Genomic DNA, 21,996 nt, shown 5'->3' on the forward strand with positions numbered 1-21,996 from the left:
CCTGGTTCTGTCACTGAGAAAAGAGGCAGAATTTGCTGACCCTCCTTCTCCAAGAGGTCAATCCAAGTGGTTCAACAATGACATTCAGAAATTTTTAGGCACACTGTCTAGAAACTGGCACATCTGGCTTGAACTGTATTTACCCAAGTATACTGCTGAGTTGGTTTTTTTGCCAAAAAGTTGACTTTATTAGTACCATAATTTCATTTTTAAAAAAACAACAACAAAAAAGAGACAAAAAAACCCCAAACCTACCAACACACACACCCCCACCCACCCCACCCTGATGTCAAAAGAAGTCCACGTACACACAAGTGGAGCTCTGGACTGTGAAGTTTTGCACTCTTTATACGTATAGACAGAATTCTTGGTATATGAGTTTTGATGTATATACTAGTTCAAAGTATTAACTATGCTTTTTGGTTCCCCTCTGCATCCCTCTCTTTAGCGTGCAGGGCCTGAATCCTGGCCTTGGTGAAAGCAGCAGGTACACCGAGAAGAGAGGGTGCAGCCCAGCCCTGGCTGTACCACACGCTGAAGCGTCGCTGCGCGTTTGCTAGACAAGGTTCTGCAGAGTTAGACATCCCCAAATTCATTAATCCCTTTGATGGAGCCTGGATGTCGTACAGGTATTCAACACCTCGGTGCAGTTCGGGGTTTAAGTGATACTTTGCTTCTAAATATTTGGATGAGCTCTGTGAACTTTACCAATATCTACAGGCAGCTTAGAAATTCAGGTAGGGGTTTTCTGAGAGCATGATTTTGAATACAGATACACAAAGAAACAGTAGGGATTTATGTTTCAATGCTAAATTTAGAAATCTGAAACACCAGAACAAAACTAAAAACCAAAAGCTCCTATTATTTCTTACCTCTAGGTCTCAAACATTTGAATGTGAAATCTCTGAATTAATTTACTGTTAATCTTAAGTCACTAAGCATGATGATGAATACATGCATTCCTGCTCCAGATTATTTTATTTCTCCAAGAATAGCAGCAAAAAAGTATACCCTTCATTTTATGTTTTCATTTGCATGGATGAACATGGGGAAAATTTCTTTGAGATACGTACCTTACTATAATATAGTGTATATAAGCACGTTATAGTGGTATAGTTTACATGGCAGTGAGGGGCAATGAATAGTCTGCAGCAATACAAGCAACTCAAACACTGTTAAAAAGGGAATTTTAATCATAAGTTTTACATCTTCAATTTTATACCTCATTACTTGTCTTCCCACGCTCCATTTACTAAACACAATTTCATGTATATTCAATAATGCCATTATTCCCATTTTCCTTGTACTTGGGCTGGATTTTGCTTTTGATTATGTAACAGTTCACTGGACTTGTCGAATTTGAAATTTTCTGCTTTTTTTCTGTTTAAACAACTATTTCCATCCCAATTATTTTTAACAGCTGTATATCTTTGTCCAAAAGAAATGTTCACAGAGAATCAGTGGAAAGTATTAAGTGAAAGTGACAAAGGTATTTGTAGACAGAAGTTCATTATTTAGACATTTGTACTAGACCATAATCACTAACTAGAAAATGATTGCAGATAAGATGATTGCTACTGAAAGTTATAAATAGTCTCTGCTGAGCACATGACTATGGAATAATCAATGTACATTAGATGTAATTATCAGCTGAATAACAGGGGAAAAACAAAAGCAAGTCTGTGCTGTGTTGCAGCTGCAATATTGAACAGCTATTCTTTTAAAAAGATGAGAATGGCCTATGTAACTGAAGTGTGTTTATACAAAGGCGCCTGATCTCCCTTTTCTGCACACTCACAAACCACCATCAGTGAACAGAAAATTATACCAAGTAAAGGGACCCGCCTGTGTATATCATATAGCTTTAAATAATCTTATTTAGTCAAATATGGCTCCCGTACATAACATTTTAAAATACATTCATCTGCCAAATGTACAGGGTATACCATTAAGCTCCCATTCTCCCATGTATACAAATTCTTATCTCTTAGACTGTATGAAAGCATAGCAAGAACAGACTGTGAAGACCGTAACTTAAACCTTGTATCAATCTGCTTCTCTTTCAGTAAGTCAAAAGCAAAACTTACTGTCATATCCTTGGTATCAGTGACATACATAATGCCACATGCTATGAACGCGTTACCAGCCTTGGACTTAGGATACGTAGTATTGATATGACGGATGACAGAAAATGTTTCCTCATCAATATATGCTACTATTATATTTTCATCAGTGCTTGAGGCATATATAATCCAAAGACCCTTCTCATCCACTGCTACATTGAAATACGTCTTCGAGTTAGAAAAGAGGTAGTTACGGCCATGATATAAGGCATCTTTAATTAGCAGGGTGCCCAGAGATGCTTTATCAAGCCCAAGTCTGAAACGAGATAAAGTAAGAATTTGGTTTGTTGTGCTACAAATTCATTTTTATACATACTGGTTGGTTGAATCAATTCAGAGTACATTATTACTGATAGAAGCATTGTTGAAAATACTTCAAGGATCATTCTGATGTCTTTTAAGATTAAGTACTCCACTCAAAGCACCTTCCAAAACACTAGGAGAAAATTCCAAAGCAATAACCAATTTAAAAGGTGCACAAGAGCATGAACTCGCTTGGGTAGGTTTTACTTTATTTAGTCTATGAGCTTTATTATCACGAGGATGAAAGAAGTAACTAAAAGGAATGGGCATGAAAAAGCATTAGATACCAGGTGAAAGCCCAAACTTGTGAAATGAAATCTGTACAGAAGTTTGCTTTCTACTAGGTGGGGACTAAAGGGAGAAAATGTGATTTACCAAACCAGCATCAATTCTGGGCAGGTTCACCTAGTCTTAAAGTTCCTCTTTTGAAAACAGTTCAGATAATGCAGTGATTTGCTCAAGTAAACATCAAAAGAATAAAAATTCTACTTTTGCAGAGCCAAAATTCTGACCTCATGCTGGCCTCCAACAGGACAGCCTGAATGTCTCATCACTGATGTATAAAATTGTTTTTATTCCTTGAAATTCCTTAATAGGATGATAATCTGAGGACAGCAGCATTGGGCAGCTAAATTGAGTTCCTCTACTAGTTTAAGAGGGTAATCAGCTACTATCAAGACACATTTGCAGTTAGCATTTAATCACTGAATAATGCAGTCCTTTAGCAAAGGCAGGGAGAGTACGCTTTATCCGTTTCAGTAATGCCTTCCGTAATGAAGCACATTTCATTGTCTGACTTCTATCTAACTGTATGGCCCTGTTCCTCAAGTAGAGGAAAAACATTTCTCAATACACGAACCTGCTAGTTACAAAAGTTTTCTGAAAAGACAGGCTTAATGACAGGAACATTTCAGGTCCAGGAACTTACAATAGAAGGAAAAATACTGGAAGATTTATTTTCTTCTGTAGAAGAGGCATTGATAGCATATACTGGAAAAATCATCTAAAGAAAAGTCAAGAATGACTAACTAGATGATTCCCCTCAGCTTTCATAAAACTCATGTCTGCAGCAACTCCATGTTCCAGCAGCATATATATGCAATAAGAAAGGCTTCAAGGCTGGAGAAGATTTCTGAGAAACGTGTGTTGTCAACCCAGTTAATCTCATTAGTTGCTTCATTGTTTGTAAATAACCTCAGGCAAGGGCAAGGAAGTCAGCCCTTAGCAGGAATAGTCACAGAAATGCAGATTTCTTCAGGATTTTTTCTATAAAGAGCCAACAAGATAAAAAGCTTCTCGAGATTCATTAGAAATGTGCAAGATCTACAACACAGAACAGCCTCTCTTTTCCTCTTATGTGAAAATCCTGAAAGGAGCGGAAAAGTGAGGTTTAATTCCTGAGGTTCTCTTCCGCTGCCCCAGTCAAGGACACTCTAGCCTAGAACCCCAAATGGTTCAGAAATTCCTTAATCTTCTGGCACCCTGGGGTAAACAACATGACACAGTGTAATATTTCCATCAACCACAGGGAACTCAAGCTGCAAACACTTCTCTGATCGCTAACATGAATAAAGTCAAGCAAAAGTAACAGAGGTGGGAAAGCATGTTGTGAAACAAAGGGAGAAGGGATGAGGCAGTCATAGTGTCAGGGATCTGATCATCATGAGAAAACCTGCCAAAGTCAGAAAAATGTATCTTTACCAGCTTTTAAATGTGACAGGAAACTCCTTTTAAGTATTTTTTCAACATCTGCAAAATGAACCAACCAGGTCCTCACCAGTTCTTTCCATTAAATCAATACAAAAACTCCCAAAAGATTTTCTGCAGCCCAAAATCAAGGACTTCACTGTCACAGAATTCATAGTGCCTCATTCCATCTGTGCTGAAGGTAAATAATCTTAAGAGTGAATAACTGAACAGAAAGGCCATCTCTCAGCAACTTCTTAGAGAGGTTTTGAAAATTCCACAAATAGCCTGTGTTCATCCGTACGTGAAGGCATTTCCCAATTAACGGTACCCAAGCAAAGGCCAGGAACCTCTGTCCTATCACTGTGGATTGCTTAGACAGACATGGTCTTTTACAGATGTATAAACAAAAAGCCCTAAAGATATTTAAAGGAGGTTGCCAAAAAGTGGGCTTGTCTCTGGCAGAATAAATATTATAGAATCCAAGCAGCTTGCTCACATTCCTTGGCATCCAAACAAATATAGGAAGGCAGCACTCACACCTGCTTGGGAACAGACATCAAAGTACAGTAATGTTCTTGGCTCAAACATCAGAGTCGTGTAAGAGAACTTGAAAGCAGATGCAATCTTTCACTTGCCCTTGGACTGCCTTTCTTTGGCTCTTCCCACAAGATTTTGGTTTTGATTTGTATTGTCTGTCTCTGTCCTCAGTAGAAACTGAAGAAATAAAGATGTAATTCCCAGTTCCAATTCAGGGAGATAAATCAGGAGAGTTGTAGGAACTTCTTATTACAAGGAAATCAAAGAGTGGAGCCACCCCTCCACAAAGGAATGTGCAATTCATCAGGTCGCCATGTCCTCAGCTGGTGCCTTCGTGCATTCCTCTCCACCAGCAGCATTAACTCAGCCCCTACCAGCTCAGAACGCTCTCTCCGAGAGCAAAGCACATGCATCAACCCACCAAGCAGCTCTGGAAAGCCAAGTTCCACAAGTGTGCTACAACCATAGAACCACTCACCTGTGTCCCACAAGCTGCAGCAGAACTAATTCTTACTCTGATGCTGATAGATGCACAGCTTGGGTTTTTTTAATCAAATACTTTTTTCTGACCCCCAAATTCCATAGTCAGCTCCCGTTTCTTTCTCACAGTTATGAACATAGCAAAGAATCCAAGTGCAAGAACACTCACAGCCATGTAACGTGTCATAGAAACCCATGAGACCCCAGGATAGCCAAAAGAAAGATCTGTTGTCACCTCTGCACACGGCATCTTGTTCATCTGGAGGCCCAGCTGTCCTATCAGTAGTAACTACTCAGGTTACCCGCTCAGACACAGGCCTGAGCAATGCTTAAAGAACTGACCGTCACAGCGGAGTAACAGACCTGGACTACCCTCCCAGTTCCTCTCCTCCCACAGCATCTGCACACACAGGTGGAAAGCTGGTGGCCCACATTCTAGTTACAGATTGGAAAGAATTAGTTTTTCTGTTCTGGAAAGGATTCTGAACCATTCTTCATACTCTAGATAGGACCAAAAAGAAACATAAAATGGTACAAGGAAAGGGATCTGCTTTTCTGAGGTGCACCTCTGTCACTAACCCATTCCTCCTTCCACAACATTCTTACCTTAAGCCAACTATGTCTGACTTACTTCAGAATGACATTGGTTCCTCCCTTTTGATAGTACAGATGATTGTTTTGTACTGCATGACCACATCCATAAAAGAATCCTGTGATGTTAATGATCCTGTAGCTGTCATTCAGCAAGGCACTGGAATTCTCATATTCTTTTATAGAGTTTCCTAAATGAAGGGGAAAACATGAAAAAAGGACTATCATTTGGTTCATGTAATTTTGAAATCTCTATCCTAAAATTCAGTCTCTACTGGAAGTCAATCTCAATCAAATATCTGACAGACAATAATTGCATTTGTGTTTTCAATAGTGATTCAACTTGCTGGAACGTGATAAAATAATCCAGAGACAAACACCAAAAAAGTCTATAGAGGTGGTGTTCAAGGGCCTGCTTTCCACAGACCTGATGAGCTCTAATACTGAACACCGTTGGTAAATATACGGGAAATACTTCCTTTTTCCAGTTAGGTCCTTGAAATTCTCCTGCACTAAATGTAGCTCATGCAGCATCTGATTCATTTTCATGCCTAGCTAAATAAAAAGGCAAAACTCCTAACTACAATTTAGGGAAGTAAAGCTACAGGAAACTGTTGAAAGAAAAGAATAAAAAGGCATGAACAACAGGCATTTCAACTTGGTTAAAAAAACCTAAAATCCTCAAACTCTTTTCAAAATCTGATGTTCGCTCTCAAAATGTCTAAAGATACTACAAATGGTCTATGTACAGTCAAGTATTATACAGGTAATATGGAAAATATTCTGAAAAAGATGTGGGTAAAAAAAAAATCATACTTGATTAGAAATAGTAGTTTAGGTTGAAGGAATTAAGAAAGCAACGCTAGTATAACAACTGGTTTTATCAGTGACTACTACTAGTGTACCTGAAAAATGCGTGGTAAGCCAAATCCTTTCATCGTTTATATTTGCAGGTTCCCGCATCCAAGTTCCAAACGTTTGCTGTACACTGACAATGTGAATAGGACTTCCTACAGATGTTATGACACATTCTAGTAGAGAAAAAGAACATGTCCATTATCTATCTGTGACATTAAAACATTAAGTAGCAGTTAGTCACGCTCTGTAGCAGGTTACCATCTTTTTTTGAAGGACCAGGGGCTCTGTCTTCAGCTTTTCCAGCCAGGGTGTCATCATTTGGTACAGCACATGTCTCACCTAGAGTTGAGAGAGAAAGGGTAAACCATGTCATTTTTCTATCTTTGACATGACAGATGTACACATCAGTGACTCCACTAAAATAAAGGAACAACAACTGGGATTTTGCTTCATCTGGGGAAAAAAGCTTAGGTTAGTCTGGTCAAAAAATGAGATAAAAAGAGACATGCTCTCACTTCTGTGAAGGAAATGTTTGGGCAGGTTTGTTTCCTTAAAGTTGTCAGGCTGACAGTCAACTTTGAGGAGTAACTAATTTTGCTCAAGAGATTTCATTCCTTAGCTGTGAATTTCTGAGTAGCTGCTTAGAAAGACAGAGTTGCCCCTTTCCTTCGATAACTTCAGACAACTGCAATAGCTGGCAGCTGGCTGATTTAGCGGTAATACCAAAATGCTTTCTTGGGAACGAGTGATGGCTAAACTCCAAAGCTTCATGCCCAAATCTACAAACACCAGCAGAGGAGGTCTATTCTGTAGGCAACACAAGTTTTGCTCCTGCTGTTAATGCCCAAGACAGTAGTAAAATACTAACAAATACACAGAGCACACAATGCATAAGAACGCAGGTCAGTCATCCATGCCATTAAAGCAGCAGTATGAAACACTAAGGGAAATTATACACTATATTTCTTACACACATAGAAATGGTCCATATTAGAAACCAATAAACACCTGGAAACATTTTTCCCCACCCCTCAACAATTTAAAGAGTAACTGGTTAGGTTTTCTCTTTGCATTTACTGTTAAAACAATGCCTGAATAAAATTATTTATGGACCTTTTCTATAAATCCAGCTACCTCTTCTGCCTTTAAAACAATCCAACACATTTCAGTTTGCTTAGAATCAATAACCAGAGAACAGTTCTCAGCTCTTTGCTGAAGGTATCCTGATTTCACTGTAGCCTTGTTTTCTAATTCCATTCTTAACTTTCATCTCCTTACACATTTCACACTGCTTGACATGCAGGATGCAAATTCTTTTTGACATGCATTTTTGTTGTTGATTTCCAATGTATTTCTGGGATTTACAGGGCTGTGATGAAGTTTAAATGAGAAAGGTAGTAAAAATATGAAATAACTATCAAGTATTGCTGAAAGGGTACCATGACATTCAGGAAAGAAAGGACAGATTATAGTGCATTGTTGTTTTCTCCTTCAGGTTATATCCTCTCTTTGTTTATGAAGAAGGAAAATACTCCAAGAACAACACATATTTCTCCCACCCACTTATGTAGGACATTTGGTGATATGACATAGAAAGTTTGTAAGTGATCACAGTGTATCTCTAAAATAAGGCCCAAACAGTCCATCCAACCATGGGAAGATGAATCCCTATAGCTAGAATCTAGCAATCCCTCTAGAACCCTTTCTAGCTTCTGATCTCAAAATATTGTCAAAATATCTCAAAAATGAACCCACTCAGCAGAAATTTTAAGTTGCAATGCACAAGTTAATTTTCCTGGGCTGAGTCTAACAGATACAGCTAACTGAATGAGCAGTTCTCTATACAGTAGTTTATCTTAAGACTACAGAGCAGGCAAGGACCAGGTCAGTGTCTGTAGTGAAGTCGAGTGCACTATTTGCATTTGAGAGTGTTTGCAATACTCTCTGAGGACTTTCAGCTGCATGAAACAGAAAGCAACTAAGATTAAAGAGACAGTTTTCAATCAGAGACTCTTATGTGAATTTTTCACTGCTTTCTTTCCATCAAAAAAAGATAAAATATTCTACTGATTCCTATCATAAAATATTCTGGCTGAGAGTTCCTGGAGTTTGCAAGACATTAAAAGTATTGATTTGGTGTGTCTGGGGAGGGTGAGAAGGAGGGAGTGAGGGAGTGTGGAGCAGGGATCTTTTGTTTCTTTTAGAATTAGCTAACAGTACCATTGAGATCAAATACACCTGAGCTTCCAACTAATTATTCTCTTCTCTTACAGAAATAAAAGTTTTACCTGATTGAAAATCTAATTTAAAGAAACTATTCTTATGTAATAAGTTAATTACAGTTGTAAATCACCATGTGTATTCTCTTTTCTTCAAAGGGATATGAATATTTAATTACAAAAGCTGTTTTATTCTTTGAATTTTGGTAACAAGTTCTCACAGCCTACTGACTTACAAAACGTAAATGCTCATTGAGGAAGATCTCATCTTTGCAGAGTTATTTGAGTATAACCCCCATTTGCATGCTGGGATTTAAAAATCTATCAGAAATCCATCAGATAGCTTATCCTCCAAAGCACTTCAGTCTGTTTCAACACTTGAGAACAGGCTACCTGAGTAAATGGCCCAATTATATCTTGTACAACAGTTCATGCATTTCTGAATTTCAAACAGGATGAGATTTCTGCTCCAGCTATCTATTTTCCATTGTAAGGAGGCTCTTTGGACTTTGTTCTGATACTTCAAATCTCCTGACTGAGGTTCTTACATGCTACTACAATGACAATTACATGCTATATTAAAAGTAAGAGGCGGAAATAATTGATATATGTTCCACCCAGTATTATTATTCACTGGTTAACAGCATTTATAATAAGAAGAAAAAAAGAGATTTTTCATCTCAGCAAATGCAAAATAATGGTGACATAAAAACATATCACCCTATTAACGGTGAGGCATTGCTATGGTTTAGGCCCAGCTGGCAACAAAACACCACACAGCCGCTCACTCAGACATACAAATTACTCTGCTTGTTTCACATTTAATAACTGTATGAACTTCTTGTGCTATTCCCTTTCAGTGTACCTACGAAGAAACTACATTCCCAGTTACAAAAGCAACTCCACTTCACCAAACACCCTCACAGATAACTCTGTTTTCCAGAAACCTGAAAGATTAGTAACTGAGACATCCTTTGCTATTCTTTTATGGGATCACTCTGACCCCCTGAAAGCAGGCATCTCAGCCGGGAGGGAAAATTCATCCCAGAACTATGAGGTAGCAACAGTCACTGGAAACTGCACCCCTCTCCAATGCAATACCATCTGGGGTAAAGGACGGGGACAGCCAGATCCAGTACGCACATCCAAAACCAAAAGCCTGCTTCTGTTCTCAAGCTGGAGTGAGTTAGAAACACAGTGCTGTTCTTGCACCAGCTTCTCTTTGCTTTCCATAATCAACTAATACTTTGAACCAAAATTTTCCAGTTACCACAATACCACAGTGTTTGTAGAACCCATATTCCTGAGCATCCAAATGACCAGCTCCTCTCATCTTCTACTGCTAATTCTGCACTGGCCAAAAAAAGGCTCTCCTCTTCCAGTATGCAGAAATTATTTGAAATGCAAGTCTCAAAACCAGATTTTTTTTCTGAGAGCGAGTTTTCAGGAATGTATGATAACATTTTTGGCCAAAATTTTCAAAAGTCCATCAACTTCAGACACGGATCTTGAAATACTTGTAAAACATGGCTGCTGATTTTCACAAGAAAATGAGTAAGAACATCCTACATTTCCAAGCACCAGCCTATCCAGCCGCGCCCACTCCCCCACCCCCATGTGCCTGAACTGGGACCAAAAAGCATCAGAAAAATCAAACTCTTGTTTAATAGTTCTAATTCAAAACAGAGTTGTTTAGAGCATTAGAGAGATCAAAGATCACAGAGATTACATTTTTTTTTCAATGTTGAAAATAAAGTTGATTACAAAAGTTGCAAATACTTTCACAGTCTCAACGTCCCTGTTAACCTCTTAGAAACTATTCCCACTAGAATATGAAAGAAGAAATTAAAGCCCATCTGAAAAATCCAGTTTAAAATTAATTTTTTCTATGATAAGTATAAATATCCATAAAAATGCAGTAAGAATGTTTTTACTATAGAAGGGTTTTAGAATATTAATATAGTCTTTGGTATCACGTTGGCACCAACACTTTCTTCCACAAAGTATTTAGCTATTATTAATATATTTAAATCCTTAGAAACATCAGGCATAGAAAAATATGCTCAGTACACTGTATCTGTCAACATAGTTACAAAATACACTGTTCAAAAGAGCAGAGTACTTCCAATCAGGCACCTGCTAGAGGAGAAGATGTATGTCAATAACTTTGTTATGTGTATGTGTCCCACACAGCAGAGGCAACACCGTACTCATGGAAACACACACATGGGCATATGCACACACACACATGGATTTTATCTGAGGCACAATTTTAATCTATTTGAGAAAAAGCTCTTATCTACGTGTAAAATTAAAATCCAGCATTTAAAAGCTAAAAATTTCAACTGCATTTCTCTTACTTTCCAAATATACCCCATCTAACAGAAAACACCACATGTAAATATTTTGCTTGAGCATTAGCACAGCATGATTAAAAGACTAATATTATACTGGAGATAGTCTGCTGCCTTATCCAAATCATATTTCAGCAAAACACCTGAGCACGTGCTCAGCTTTAAGTTTGTGCAGTTTTACTGATGCCAGCAAAATTAAACACATGCTTACTGTTTTGTGAGACTTGGAGCAATGGGTTTAGTCTTGAACAGAACACTGGAAAGAACTAACCTGTGCATTTGCTGCTGTATATGTTCTCCTGAAGCTGTGCTTTACCTTTACCTTTACGTCTTCCTGGAGGCCCTGGGGGTCCAGGTGGTCCAGGGGGCCCTGGCGGTCCAGGTTCACCTTTTGCACCTATGACCAAAATAGAGTACAGTGTCATGGGCCCTGCAGACAACAGGCAACCCGCAGAGAACAGCACGTGTCCATATGATGGACTTTGAGAGATCTCTAAAACAGCCTCTCTCTTCTCAAGACGTTTCTGTGTACAGAAATACAGTGCAATAAACTCATTGGGATGCTGTTTGTTAGAAGGTGAACCAATACAGAACTTCACAAGTTGTAGGACATCAATGCAATTTATCTGTCTGGATTACAGGCACGTTAGAGAGTCACAAAGCACTGTTGTCTTTTAGTCACTGTATTCTAAGACCTCGACTTCAGATGCTACAGTGGTATAATTTTACACAGCTTATATATATTTGTGGCTGCTTCATGTATTCCTGAGTGGAAATCCACCCCTCTTTTTCTAACAGAAAAATAAAACTGCACTGCAAGAAAGAGCAGGAGGAGGTCAGCTCTCCAGAAGTGTGCTAGAAAGGGTGGAATTCATGTACACCTCAACCCAAAGCCCAAGCAGAAATATTTTTGTGAAGACTTGCATTAAAAAGAGAACATAATCTCCTGGGCAGAGCAATACTCAAACTTCACTGTGGATAACATGGTTATGCTCATTGGCCCTACTCTTGCAGATCACATTCATGCTTCAGAAGAAGAGTATATCTTTTTCTGTCAAGTATACCATTAGAAGACAGCTCCTAAGAGCACTTCTTCCTACCTTCTAATATCACATCATTGTTTGCATCTCCCTTGTCACCCTTTGCTCCTCTTGCACCCTTTCCTCCTGGCATACCGTCCTTGCCAGGTAAACCCATTTCTCCAGGTTCTCCTTTCTGTCCTTGATCACCTTTTGGTCCCGGGACACCTAGAAATAAAAAGCATTTCAATACCATTCCAGTATTAAGCATCAATTAATATATTTTTTTTAAATACAAAACATACTTGCTCTAGTTGTTTTTTTCACCTGTATTTAAGTGGGTAGCTGTAAATTCGTTCTGATTTCAAAACAACACTGTAACCTAATACGAAGGGAAACTGTGTACAATCCATTTGGTGCAAATAAGACAATCTTTACCTAGTGATCTCTGAGTTTTGAACATGAAATGTACAGACCTGGGCCTCATTAACCTCATCTGGAGAATTTCTGGGGAAGTAGGAATACTAAGGGAAGATGTCAAGTAATATATTCATTTCACATTTGTAAGGCATTAAAGAAGGGCATTTTCATGGTTCCTCTAGAGTTTTTCTTAATTACTCTGTAACATTACAACACACATTGCACTTTTAACATTTTCCACTGTCCCAACAGAGTATAGATCCAGCTATCTAGTAACATTTTCACATGGCTACTAGAAATCTCCCTCTACACTTGTTAGAAGCATGATTAATTCACATACTTTTTGCACTTAGCCATAGTTATTATGAATTTTGAACCAAAACTGTAGTAACATGTAACAACTTCCACCACCAGATGTTGGCAGGTTGAGGGAATGGAAATATTCTCACAATAATAGCATTTACTAGCAAGTTCAGAATACTGACGTTCAATTAAGTGCATTCAATATCTTTAATTTGCAATATTCTATAGTGTACGTATACTATCTTTCTTGCTGTGGAGTAAGTCTGAAGTAAGCTACCAAAGCTTAGTGTAAGACAATGAATGCTACAGAATTCTGTAACATGCAACTTCTTTGTAAACACTGAAACCCTTCTCTCTGTACAAAGGTCTAAAAGTAACTACATCTGAATATAACAGTAAGAACGGATTTCTTTTTTAAACAACCAACCAAAAAAAATACCTATTTTTCCTCTTTTTCCATTTATTCCTGGTTCTCCCTTTTGTCCTGGTATACCTGGGACTCCATCTGATCCATTGTAGCCAGGCAGTCCATCAAGTCCGGGGGGCCCTGAACAATCCAAACAGCATAACTGAATTTTCACTGTTAAATGCAATTTATGCTTAAACCTATTATGTTAACATATAGTATGTTTTTATATGTATTCCTTAGACCTACAAAATCCTCTAATAGGCCATTATGTTCTCCATGCCAATAGAGTATCCTCCTTAAAAAAAAAAAATAAAAAGAAAAAAACCAACAAAAAAACCACACACAAAACCCCCACCTCCTAACCAAACCAAACAATACAAACAAAGAACACCCACCCACAAACAAAAAACGATGAAACCAAACAGTAAGGTGCTTTTTTGCCCTGGCCTTAGGATAAGAAAACTGACTGAAATGAATACTGCACACGTTTTGCATTAAGGCCAGCACAGATTGGCCTTTTGCTTTCCCCTCCAAGGACAAACACAGTGGAACCTATCCTATTTCTGAATTTGGCAGTGACTATAACATCTTCCACAAGCCACATAAGCTTTAATGTTGCTTATGATATTGGCCAGACTAATCTAACACAAGAAAAGCATTTACCTACTTTGTCCAGAATACTGCAGAGCCAAACCATGACTGGTTGGTAGAGAAGACATCACTCCCTCTTTGTTGCTACTTGAAGCCCCAGAAACAAAATACCTGATACTTTTCCGATACAGAGAATTGTTCTAAGCAGACCCACAGCTAAAGCAGCACAGAAAGCAGGCAAGTAATCATCCCTACAGCCTAGCAACCACGGGTGAGAACAGAAAGAGAATTAAGTAAGAAAGCAGGAAAAGTTGTGGGGGAGGTAGGAGGGTGGAATCAGTAACCAATGTTTTTTAAAGATAGGTTTGTAGTGTTAAATTATAATATCCGTTTTCTTGGGGGGGATTTTATATATATACACTCATCTCTTCAGCTAAATGCTACTTAAATAGTTCTAATTCCATCTGGTTTTGATCAAATATGTTTTAGCAAATGTGAAACTATTCTACTCTCTCCACTAGAGAAGTATAATGTTTAAAACTTCCACCCTCTCAGGGCACGAGTTGACCTAAATACAAAAATTATAAAGGCTGGCAGTCATTCAACCCTCCCCCATTCTAATTAGCAAAGGAAGACTATTCTATAAAAGATACATTTCTACATTTCAACATTTTGTACCAGCAACTGTTTCAATTACCCAAAAATGTTACTGCAATTGTCCAAGTATCTTACCTGGGGGACCGGGTGGGCCTACAACAAGAACAAGCGAAAGAACACAAAAAAGAAGAAACGGTGAGTTTAAACTAGCAAGAAAACAAAAAGCAATTTCAAATTGAATTGATTAGCATTAGATCAGAACAGTAAAAGGGGAGGAAAGCCCCTCAAATTTCAAAATGAACACCTATGGATTTAACTGCTTTGTATTATAAATAACTATTTGAGCATTAGCAGAAACTCAGACTTACTGAAAGAGTATCCTTAAAAGCAGTTACATATACACAGAGGTTTTGCTTTTTGCAAATTTCAATTGATAAACATTTGACAAACAACCACCTCTACAATGTAATCACACTGTCAGGGGCTTAAGTGCCTTTACAATGCCCTGGGTGCAAGGCATCCAACAATCATTACGTTTCCTATATGAGTGTTCTCCAAGATTCCATTACAGGAGAAGAATAGCAGCTTTACAATACTGATGAATGTCACAATTAAAAATCCTGTTGAAAATACACATTAAAAATACGTGCTACACTTCTCCAAGTTTTACAGGTATTTCACTGCAGTTCAGGGTTCAGACTATTTAAATAGAAGAAGAAGAAGAAGAAAAAAAAAAAAAAAAAAAGTCTTGTCATTCCTATTAACTACATCTAAATCACAATTGGGCTTTTCACATGTCCTTGTTCTCCAGACTGGACCAAGCTCCCCACAGAACCTCACTGGTGTATTAGAAATTGGACTTGCTTCAGTTATTCAGCAAAATCTGTCTCACTCTCTCTGACCTAGTTCAAGTATAGGGCCTTAATGAGAAGACAGCATAGCAGGCAAGAGTAAAGCAAGAGTAAACGAGAAAATGTTTCTGTAACAAAATTTATCTTATGTGATCCCCAAAACACATTAAAAAAAGGAAAAACAAAAAATTACAACAACAACAAAAAAAACCCCACAGGAAAAGCAGGTTAGGAAAATACAAAGAAAGGTGGTAGTTGCAATTAAAGAACCAAATCAGTTCTGTGAACGTTTTTATCCAGCCAAAGTACCTTCTTGTTTCAACAAAACTCTTTACAACAGAAAATAACAGTAATTACTAGATTTCCCTAAAGATGACAATTTTCAGCATTAATTAGAAAGCCTTATGAGTAAAGTGAAAATCATTTTATAATACCATTACAGCAATTATCCCTTTTAATCAGTACAGGCAGTAACATCGGCTAACATCTTCCTGCCAATTTTCCAGTAAATGACCATTTTTTCCTCACTACAATGTTACATCCATTAGTGCATTCCATTACTTCCTCATCTCAAAAACTGAGGATCTTAATTATCCAAGCAAGAAAGCTGCTTGCAAAGCAGCAAGTGTCACAGAAACCTATAGCAGAGAAAGCCAGTAATACAGACAAAATTTAATAGTTTCAAGAGAGCAAAAAGTCGCAGGAGGCACCAAGTAGTGTGAATGCAGAAGTCTGGAGACAAAGAAACAAACTTTTAGGTTGTCTGTGGTTCAGCCTCAGTTGCAATCAGAGCTGATCTACAATTTCAGAAGTAGTATTTAGTATCTGTATGTACTATGGTAATTCTCATTCACGTTGAAACCAGTTGAGCCAAATGGACTGTATAGCCATTTGACAATACAAACCAGACAGCAAGTGATGCATTTTCTTAAACTCATAAAAAGTGGCTTATTTCTAATCTTCTCATTTCCAAAAAGAACACATGACTCAGTCTGTTATAGGCTTCAAAGCTGGACCATAGCCCTTAAATTGGCTACTACCTGACATTCTCTTCACCAAATCTCATAGAAACTTCTCCCATCTTCTCTTGTCCCAGCCATCAGCCATTCCAAGTCCTCACTGGTAAGATGTGAAACCCAATGCCCTGTTCCCACGGTCCAATGCAGGGGAGGCAAACACATTGCTCATCTAACTCCTACTACTCCACAGCAGTTACAACTATAGAAGCAAGTTTCTACACCCTGTATGTTCATCCCATGTTAGCCTTGAAGTGTGGGGACATATGCAAAAATACCAAGACTAAACCTCAACTCCTATTCTAAACACTCAAGTCTGTAAGATTTGTTTATGAAAATTACATGGGAAAGAAATAGCTTCAAGTAACATCAACTGAGCTCCTTAAATTCCAGAATTTATAGTAAGTAGGTATAGGTTAGTCCCAAAGTAGCACCTATTTTTTTTTTTTAATAAATAACCTAATCGATATGCAAATGCTAATAGAGTAAATAGCATAGATCTTCACTGACCTCAAGTTGAAAACATTGTAATTCTGTATTCCTGAAGGAAACATAGGTGTAATGATAGAGGCAATAAACATACCTGTTAAGCATATCCCTTTTGTGCTGTTACATAAATCCACCATCACTTGGACCTAATATTGCAAAGAAAGTAAAGTTGAAAACAATCCATGCCATAAAAGTATGTAGTTTCCTTCACCTACAGAAATAATTCCAAAATGGAAAGATACAATTGTCCACTCTGTGCTTGCAAGAATAAACTGTTTAGAGCCACCGTAACATTGTGACACCATCTACCTCTTCAGGCAGTGATTCTCTCATAGAAATCTGTTCAATATACCTCATTTTAAACTTTACTGAAAATATGAAAAAAATATTGGGCAGACAACCCCATACATCATCTAGACATTAAAGTTCACACATTACTGTAAAACACATGTGGTTGTCCATACATTGAATCTATCAAAGTTATTAAAAGCCAACATCAGCCAATAAAAGTTACATTCAATTTCACTTATATTCATATCAAATGATGGATATTTTTCCAGCATAGCATATCCAGTGAGAAAGATAACCTATGCTCCAAGTAAACAATTTCTTACCTTGGAATAACCAAGATCTGCAAATGTGGAATGAACCTTTGTCCATTCAAAATACTTCACCCCAACAATGACAGACTTTATAAAAACCAAGCTAGAAGAGACATTCTTACAGATGCTTTTAATCTAGAGTAGACTAAAAGTAATCAATTAAAAAGTCATCTTTACAAAATACACAGGTTTTGGCAGTGCAAACAATCACTTTATATGTCCTGCATGCTGAGAGTCAACACTCTAAAATGTTTTGCAACTCATCAAAACATCCAGCAGAAATGAGAATAATATGAACATGAGCACTGGAGGTACCTCAACTCTTTGGGGAAGTCTAATGCTTATAGTCAGAAAAGAAAAAGATTATTATTTCAGGGCTATGCAATGTAAGATAATTTATGAACTATTTACCCAGAGATGCACATTTGTTAATCTTTGTACAATTACTCTATTTACAAATAATGGAATGCACTAGACCCAAAAAACAAACAAGCGCAAGTCAATCTGAAAGGCAGACTGATGTTTAATCCTAGCAAGGTTATTTGCCAGTCAATCCTTATTTTTAAAATTAATGCATCATTAGCTTCAAGTGACAAATCTAACAGACTGAAATAAAGGACAATTATTCTGATGGCAAGTATGCTTTTTCTGCAAATTCAAACTATATTAGACTACAGATTTCACTTCTGCCAGATACATACTGAGATTTTACTGTATTCCAGACTGTACTGGTACAGCTCTTTTAATTAAAAGTTTTAGACTCATTTTAAGTTCATTGATAAGAGCTAACTGGTTTTGAACATCAGAATTTGCTTGTTCTCTTTCCCCTCCCCCCCCACCCCCCCCAAACCACTTGGCTTCTACCCTGTAATTTGTAAAATAGATTTTGTCCATGTGTGCTCTAATTCAAACTGCATTTTAATCTAAATGGTTTCGTTGAGGTTTCTGAAGTGATTATAAATTGCCTCCGGGCCCTCCAGTTATCTCAGCAGCATTATTTTTACCAGTCAGTGCAATTCAGGTGACAATCAAAAACCATGGCACTCAAGAAGCGTGTTATAGCAAATAGGCTACAACAGAACGTCCAGCTTCTCTATGAGAGGTGAGTACACCAGTCATGCAACCAGCCAGCATCAGCTTTGCCATGAAGAAAAGCTACAGATAAAACTATCTTATTTAAATGCTAAAAGCTTAGTTTTCTCATGAAGAAAAGGTGAAAAAAGAAAAAAAGACAACCTAAACGATGAAGCAACTACTCAGATAATTAGATATCCATAAGCCCCCACACCTCTTGCACTGCCTTAAATCTCACTTTCAAACTTACTGCTCACAAACTTATTGGACTGTTCCCCTCTCATCAGCCTTCCTACAGCAGCAGATTTGCCAATTTCCTGTTTTATTCTCTTACAAAATAAACATATATATTTATAAATGCATAAGTAAATGAAAGGCCCAGAACCAAAAATAAACTCATGGTATTAAACCTAAAATATGGTTTTTGATGCCTAGTTATTTCAAAGATTCCTGAACAGTGGCCACAACAGATCTCCCCGATCATTGATACCTGCAGAAATCTCTGCCTCCACTACAAGACAGATCCTGCTCAGGCAAAACCTCCATTCAGGGCCCACATTCAACAGAGGCTGGAGAATCATCGTGCTGTGGCCCACCAAGGCAGCAGGGATCATCTCACCAATTGAAAGGAACTTTGTCTCACACTAAAAATGTATTTGAGTCTTCATATTACATTAGTGGGAGCTAGATACAAAAATGCAGGGGTGGGGGGGGTTGTGCTTGAAAATGTTTCTAAGGACTTTTTTCCCCTTGAGCAAGCGGGTCTGCACACACACACACACTCTTCTGAGCAGCCAGAATGAAAAATATTTGATGGAAATTTTGTAAGAACAAAAAGGCAGGCACACACACACACACCCCCCAGCAACTCCCTGCAGGATATGTACATTTAAATGAAGCACATTGCACACAGCAGTAGTCTCAGTGGTGATTTAAACAGAGGAGCTGCACAAGTAAATAGTCTTGCCATGTGCTGTTAAAATACACACTGTGTCACTTGGTGCTATTTGGCGAGGGCAACAGAATTCATTTAATCCATATGTGCTACCCAATGACAGCAGAGTAACATATTTAACTGCCACTGTCAGAATTATCTAGACATCCAACTGCCACTAACGGTTTAAGTCTGAGCACCTAACAGTAAATGGCATTAACAGCGCTCAATCCCTGTCAGGATCTGAATCCTTTCTCTGATAATTTTATTTGTGGATCCCTTAGACTCAGAGAAGTGATTCATCTTGGATGGAACAAAATGAGCTGTAGCTGCCAAACACAAAGATGATTTCTTAAAAGAAATGGGAAAAAGTTTTAACTAAACGTTTTGATGAATAGCTTACATGCAGAACAAAAAAATATTTCACTGGGGCAGCAAATCTTTTAACATTAACTCCTCCAAAAAAATTCTGAAGAAGAGATAGTTTTTTCCCAATTTTTTTGCTATATGTTTCTAGAAAGTCATTTAAGGTTTCAAATTTGAAATAACCCTGCTCAGTAACAGTAACTTGAGAATTACAGTTCAAAAAAATAACAATATACATTCCACTTCGATCTAAAATAATGTTTCTTTTTTTTTTGAATTGCCAAAGAGCTGAAATGTCTGTTATTCACATTAATTTTAAGACCACTCTGAGTACAAAACCATGTAGTTTTAAGACTACAGAAAATTAAACACTCCAGTAAGGTCCAGTTAAAAATGTTGCTACTTTGGTAAGTGGAATTAGAAGCTAGAACTGAATATCCACTTTCAGTTTTGCCTCTCAATAAAAAGACATTCTTTGAATTGCCAAAGTCTTGTACTGCAAATTCCAAACTCAAAGCACAAGGACATAAATGGCCTTAGCTAAAGAAACCCCACAACTATTCATTCTAATACCCCGAACAATTGCAATATCAAAACTCTATGCTACGAACACCTGTGCTCTACAATCTCATTAGCTCTAGTATTGATGGAGGTGTTACCACTGTAAAGTCATCATTGCAATGGTTTATTAACAAAAATGCTAGTGGAACATTACTGAAAAGGTGTTTTCTGTAAGTAAATGTTTCAGACGAGTAATACTAGTTACATCAGGAAGAGCCTGAGTTAGCCTCTTCTGCTCTGTGGTGGGCCTAGGCCTGCAATCCGTATGGAACAGAACTTCCACTCAGGTTCCCTCAGTACTAATATTTTTCTTGCATTTCTTCTGACTCAGAACCTAAAAGCTTTTCATGTCAATCTATTCACAATTTTTCAACTATGTGACCTGTATATTATTTCAACTACCTGACCTAGTTCCTACCAAGCCAGGATCATCTTTTCAGCGAGTGCAAAACACCTGTGCAGTTCTGCCAGGGAAAGGCCATCCAGTTCTCTTCTTCCGACCCCTCAAACCCTGCCTTCAACTCCCCCCTCGCTGCAGGGGCTCCATGGCTCCCACCCACCTGCCATGGTAAAGCCACGCCCAGTGCCTCACCGAGCTGCTGCAGGGCAGGAAACACGGCGGGGGAGAGGTAAAAAAATCTGAAACCTCGGCAACCGGAAGGCTGACTTTTTATTGCAACTGAAATGTTGAGGTTTCACTAAATCCACGCTGCTAACCACTGCCTCCGCCCCGCTTCTCTCCGCACCCTCCGTGAGGCGCCGCCGCCCGCGCCCCTCGCCCCGGGCCGCGTCCCGCGCAGGCGCTGTGGGCGGGCGCGCGCCCCCTACCGGCACGAGGGAGTAGGTGAGCAGCAGCAGCAGCTCCTCGCTGGCGGCGCGCGCGTGCCCGCGGGCGCGCTCCCCGCGGCAGCTCCGCTTGCTGCGGCCCCGCGGGCTGCGCCCGGCGGCAGCGCCCGGCCTCGCCAGCGGCCCCGGCCCGGCGGCTGCCGGCAGCAGGTCCCGCGGGGAGCCGGTGGCCTCGGCCGGCCGCGCCGCCTCCAGCTCCCGCTCCCGCAGCGCCGCGCCCAGCTCCCGCCACTGCGCCAGCAGGAAGAGCGTCCCGGCGGCGCTGAGCGCCGAGAGCAGCCCCACGGCGGCCATCAGGCACGGCAGCGCCCGGCCGCCCGCCGCCTCCATCGCCGCCGCCTGCCTGCGGACGGGCCAGCCCGAGCCGCCGCTGCCGCCAGGGAGGGATTTATGGGCCCCCCGGCCCCCGCTCCCCCCCCCCCCCCCCCCCGGCGCCGTGGGGCGCTGGCGGGGCGCAGGGGAGTGGCGGCGGGCCGGGGGAAGAGGCAGGCGGGGGCTCGGTCCCCGCCGAGCCCGGCAGGACGGGGAAGCGGCTGCTGGTGCCTGCCCGTCCTCAGGGAGTACTCCTAAACCACTCGCCTCGCACATGACTTTTTCCAGGTATCAGGATTCTCGTTAACTTCGTGGCCGACAGCTGCGATGCAAGCGGTCGGTGATGCTGCGGAGTAAAGATCCTTACACAGACGCTGTCACTCTGCAGCTTGCACAAGCCCTTCGCTGTGTTGAGAACATCGTATCACAGAATCATCAAGGTTGGAAAGGAC

The 21,996-nt window shown here is 39.5% G+C and overlaps 1 protein-coding gene across 1 annotated transcript; it reads right to left on the reverse strand.

Moving 5' to 3' along the window:
• Positions 1-429: 429 nt before the first annotated feature.
• GLDN (gliomedin) lies at positions 430-21,562 on the reverse strand. The gene is made up of 10 exons (XM_074837124.1): positions 21,215-21,562; positions 16,944-16,995; positions 14,629-14,646; positions 13,336-13,443; positions 12,255-12,401; positions 11,426-11,551; positions 6,840-6,920; positions 6,629-6,754; positions 5,764-5,914; positions 430-2,379 (listed from the first exon to the last, which is right to left on the reverse strand). The coding sequence occupies exons 1-10, from the start codon at positions 21,560-21,562 to the stop codon at positions 1,875-1,877; spliced, it is 1,662 nt and encodes a 553-aa protein (XP_074693225.1). The 3' UTR covers positions 430-1,874.
• Between the last annotated feature and the right edge of the window lie 434 nt (positions 21,563-21,996).

This window comes from Strix aluco, chromosome 12 (assembly GCF_031877795.1).
Source record: "Strix aluco isolate bStrAlu1 chromosome 12, bStrAlu1.hap1, whole genome shotgun sequence".
Classification (NCBI taxonomy): Eukaryota; Metazoa; Chordata; class Aves; order Strigiformes; family Strigidae; genus Strix; species Strix aluco.

Excerpts from the sequence above, each read along its gene's own strand:
- GLDN (XM_074837124.1), bottom strand. The coding sequence starts at position 21,562 with ATGGAGGCGGCGGGCGGCCGGGCGCTGCCGTGCCTGATGGCCGCCGTG. Across the intron at positions 12,402-13,335 it reads TGGAAAAAGAGGAAAAATAG|GTGTCCCGGGACCAAAAGGT; the intron begins GTATTTTTTTTG and ends TTTTATTTCTAG. Across the intron at positions 5,915-6,628 it reads GCTTACCACGCATTTTTCAG|GAAACTCTATAAAAGAATAT; the intron begins GTACACTAGTAG and ends CCCTTCATTTAG.